We start from the raw sequence: 5,270 nt of genomic DNA on the forward strand, positions 1-5,270 counted from the left end.
CCCCGCCGTTCTCATGGAGGAAGCTATGGCTATTCACGGGCCCGGGCTTTCTCATGAGCATAGCGTTCTTGGACCCAGGGAACCTGGAAGGAGACCTGCAGGCCGGTGCCATTGCGGGGTACTCGCTGCTGTGGCTGCTCATGTGGGCCACAGCCATGGGCCTGCTGATCCAGCTGCTGTCGGCCCGGCTCGGCGTGGCAACGGGCAGGCACCTCGCGGAGCTTTGTCGGGAGGAGTACCCGACGTGGGCTCGGAACGTGCTGTGGGTTATGGCTGAGGTGGCACTTATTGGTTCTGATATTCAGGAGGTTATTGGTAGTGCTATTGCTATAAGGATCCTTAGTAATGGCTTTGTGCCTCTTTGGGCTGGAGTCACCATAACTGCTCTTGATTGGTAAATTTTATATTTCCTTTTTTTTCCTGCTTTTTTTTTTTTTTTTTTTGTGGTCAGTTTAGCATAATTTCGTTAGATTTTAGATTTACATTATTTGTGCCAAACTGTATGTTTTTCAAATTGTAGTCTAGTTTAGCAAGTTTTATCCTTAGGTGTTTATTGGTTTCTTCGGTTTACAAAAATTCGTTTTACAAAAATGCTATCTCCCCTCATTTTTAGGGCGTATTTTGTAGTTCAACATGTATTTTATACTGGTGACTGATTTGATAGCTGATTTTTTTTTTTTACATCTACTATGAGTTTTATCTGTCAATGTTGGTGTTTCTGGCATTGTTACTGTTGCTATACATTGATCCAAGGAGCTACGAAAAGGGCACACCAAAAAGTGACAGTAATAGATTGGAACTTCGAGGAGTAACATTTTGCAAGATATGTTCAAAATTGTTGCTTTTATGAAGGTATCAATGATTTTGATGGTCTCATTTGAGATTAGAGGGAAAGAAAGAAAAGAAATATTTATTTCCGGGCGAATCTTCAGTGGAATGGAATCCTTGAGTTTTAATTAAAATGTTGGAACCTGGATGGAAGTTACTAAAACAAGCATTTTTGTTTGTTAAATCATGTCTTTGTATTTTGTAGTAATCCCAAGTCAAACATTGAGACATATGGTTGTTTTATTTTGTTTTGTTTTGTTTGTTATAGTTTTGTTTTTCTTCTTCTGGAGAATTATGGTGTGCGGAAACTGGAAGCTGTTTTTGCTGTTCTCATTGCGATAATGGCGGTTGCCTTTGCATGGATGTTTGGTGAAACAAAGCCCAGTGGCAAGGAGTTGCTTCTTGGTAAGTAGTTGATTTCATTCATTTGAACTTATCCAAAGTTTACTTTAAGTAAATTCTCCAAATTGCTTTGCTAGAAAGTAAATCGTTATGTGTTATGTTGCTTTAGAGCTGATACAGCGCATGCTTTACCCTTTGTAGGTATTTTGATTCCGAAGCTTAGCTCTAGAACTATACAGCAGGCTGTTGGAGTTGTGGGCTGCATTATTATGCCTCATAATGTGTTCTTGCACTCTGCGCTTGTTCAATCAAGGAGGGTTGATCACCGGAATAAAGGCCGAGTTCAAGAAGCTCTTAATTATTACTCAATAGAGTCCACCATGGCCCTTATAGTCTCCTTTGTTATTAATATATTTGTCACAACCGTTTTTGCTAAGGGGTTTTATGGTACGGAACTAGCAAACAACATTGGTCTTGTAAATGCAGGACAGTATCTTCAGGAGAAGTATGGGGGTGGACTATTTCCAATACTGTATATATGGGGTATTGGGTTATTAGCAGCAGGACAAAGTAGCACTCTTACGGGTACCTATGCAGGTCAATTTATCATGGGGGGTTTCCTAAATTTAAGGTTGAAAAAATGGATGAGAGCACTAATTACACGAAGCTTTGCAATTATTCCAACTATGATAGTTGCTCTTATTTTCGACACCTCTGAGCAATCGTTAGATGTTCTGAATGAGTGGCTTAATGTTCTTCAGTCAGTTCAAATCCCCTTTGCACTTATTCCCTTGCTTTGTTTGGTGTCAAAGGAGCAGATAATGGGAAGTTTCAGAATTGGCCCCGTCCTCAAGGTATATATGATCCTCTCGTCTCCACTTTCATCACATTAGTCACTTACTAGATACATATTATCAATATATTTTTACATTTGAAGTACTTTGTGATGTCAAATAATTTCATTTTGTACGAAATTTCTGTTTATATATAGTCACGGGTTCAAGCCGTGAAAACAGCCACTGATGTAATTATCAGGTTAGGCAGCATACATTACATCCTTTGGTTGCAGCTCTTTCCATGACCTTGCGTTAACACGGGATGCTTGTGCATCGGACTGCCCGTTATATAAATATATATCTTCTATTGATCCATTAAATTAAACTTGGTTGAATTAGGATGGACTGATGGAGGTAATTCAGAAGCAGCTACTTGGTTTTTTCTGTCCTGCAGTTTAGGCAACCGACAAGTTAGAACTGATGTGAATCCTTAGTCTCCTTTGCAATAAAGAATTTAGAGTCTGCTTCTGACGAAACTAACGGAAGCACAATTTTACTATCCTGTCTTGAGAAATTAAAGGGGAGGTGTTGTGTGTCTAGAGAACCAGTTTCACTACTCTAAAATGCCAAACTCAATATTATTTATACTTGTTATTTATTTATTTATTTATTTTCATCATGGTGTGTTCAATATCTTATATTATGCAATTCAGTTTATTGGATAATCCCGCAGTTGGAAATTGCATGAAATTCCATAATTGGCATGAGTCATATGCCAAACATCTAGAATGTTGTTTGTGTTATCTTGTAGATGAAATTGTACTTTTATGCTCACTTAATTGAAGTTTGTGTCAGTTGCCTGAATATCTATCCTATTATTATACAAGAAGCCCAAAAACATTCTGAGCAGTCAATGCACTCACATGCATGGTCTGTTTATACTTCATACATGCTTTACTTGCAAGCTTAATTGTTGATTATAATTTAATTACAAGTTTGTAATGTCATCTGTGAAGCTAGAGAAGGCTTGTTTAAACTTTGATATTTTAAGATTTACTTTAGTTTTGTAATTTCATCTTTTTCTTTTTTTTTTTTTTTGATTGTTAATTTTGGTCGATTGATGCTGCTGCTTGTTTTGAACTTGCTCTATGGTATATTTGGTTTTAGCTTTGATGAATTGACATTGGTTGTTAGGGTTCTTAAAAACATCACTGGACTATAAGAGTGTATTCACTCAATTGGAAAATCCACTTGACCAGGTTACTGTAGGTTTCCACCATTGATCAGCGAGGTGCATTCTGTCATGGCTCCTACAAAAGTATTTAATCAATGGTGGAAATCTATTCTTGTCATAGAAGTGAATTTTTCAATTTAGAGGATCTGTTTACTCTGAACTTCAATCGAATTTGGTTTCTGTACTAACTGCGAATTCTTCCCAATACTCTGCTCGATTTTTTGTTTTTGTTAGATTAAAGTGCTGATTGCTGAGTGGCTTCCTATGTGTTTGCAGATTATTTCATGGCTCGTGACTGCTCTGGTGATAGTGATCAATGGCTACCTTCTGCTGGAATTCTTCTCGCACGAAGTGAATGGCGCAATAGTCGGCACTGTAGTGTGCGTGCTAACAACTGCATATGTTGCATTCATAGTATACCTTATTTCACGGGCCGTTACGTATTCGCCTTGGCAAAGTGTGACACAGCGAAAGTCAATTACTAACTCAGAGTTAGAGTAATTAGCTCGTAAAGAAGTCAATGCAAAGTGGTGGAAGCATATTGTTGTTTTTGCCTGTAAATTATTCAGTCTGTAGGTTGTAGCGGAAGTATTGTTTTTCTATCAAAATTTAGTCTCTGAAATGAAATGCCTTTGAAAACACTGATATTAATGTGGTTGAGACTTTGAGAGAATTGAGCGCTGTAGTGTTTAAAGACCTGCAGTGTTCTCTAATTAATGGAAAATTGGCATTAAGAACCGTTGTGGAAGGCAAATTAAGACAAAGATAAGTTGATTCCATTTAAATATGAAACTAAACTAGCATGTATAATACAACCCGCGCTTCGCGTGCTGATTAGAATCCAATGTATATATCGGTTATGATACTTTGCCAATAAAATAAATGAACTACCATACACACATATTCAACAGCAGTTAATCAGTTGAAACAAATACTGCTTATCGGCTTATCCTTTAGTGGCGGTTTTGAACCGCCATAATATGTCAACAAGGAACCAAAACTTGTCATTTTTACTGCGGTGGTTTCACAACCGCTGCTAGGGGTGCACAGACCCGGTCCGGCCCGAAGGCCCGGCCCGGTCCCGAACACTTTAGGGGCTAATTTGGTGTGATTTCATCGGGTTTAGGGCCGGGTAAGGGTCTCAAAAATAGACCCGGTCATTATTTCGGGTCGGGTCCGGGCCATAGCTCGAGTCACCCGAAGTCGGCCCGGTGGCTCAGTCATCATACACAATTAATATTTTGTGTTATTAGTGATGGATCATGACTATTCTTATGTGGAATTTAAGTATTGTAAACCTTAATATTTTGTGTTATTAGTCATTATAAGACTATAAGTTAATGTTTTATGTTTAGAATGCATAAGACTTTAGACTAATGCATAATATTGTATTATTTGTATTGATTTAAATATTTGGTATTATTATACAATATTAGTATTGATTGTGGTTTTGCTTTAGTATTGATTGTGGTTATGCTTTAATTTTAAAGAAGGGTTGGTTCTTGTTATATTTTTCTAAGTGAATTTTACCATGTTAAATAATGGTTGGAGTCTTGGAAACATGGATATTTTTACATGCTAGCTTACAAGAAGGTATCAACGTAATGTAATGTTAACGGCCCGATTTTCACCCGGTATAATTGTGGTTCGAAAGTGTATTGGTTTCATCGGGTTCGGGTCTAATAAATAGACCCGGTGTATATTTCGGGTCGGATCTGTGTCACATCAAACCCGGCTTCATCCGGCCCATGTGCACCCCTAACCGCTGCTAAAACCAAAATACAAATATTACAATCTTTTTGCAGCGATTCTATAAACTGCCGCCAAATTATTTATTTTCATTATTGGTTCTTTTTATTCTATTTCATATTCAATAATTTTTTATTTTTTAAATATGAATGTTGCTCAAATAATATTGAAGATTTGGTAGTTAGAAGCCAAGAAGTGTGAATACTGTTTAAAGTTAAAATATATATATATATAATAAAAATAAATAAATAAAAGTAAAATCGTAAAACGAAAAATTAAACTAACTTACAATAAATAAAATTAATTGAAATTATTTAATTTGTTTTTATTTTTTCCTATGT

General features: G+C 36.8%; 1 protein-coding gene across 2 annotated transcripts; it reads left to right on the top strand.

Moving 5' to 3' along the window:
* On the top strand, positions 1-3,910 carry LOC107627322 (metal transporter Nramp3; the record flags this gene model as incomplete). Of its 2 annotated transcripts, none has more annotated exon segments than XM_021119010.1 (4): positions 1-394; positions 1,097-1,233; positions 1,372-2,024; positions 3,457-3,910. In XM_021119010.1, coding segments are annotated over 4 exon segments (1,409 nt in total), but the record flags the coding sequence as incomplete, so codon positions are not given.

Source organism: Arachis ipaensis, chromosome B01, assembly GCF_000816755.2.
Source record: "Arachis ipaensis cultivar K30076 chromosome B01, Araip1.1, whole genome shotgun sequence".
Lineage (NCBI taxonomy): Eukaryota > Viridiplantae > Streptophyta > Magnoliopsida > Fabales > Fabaceae > Arachis > Arachis ipaensis.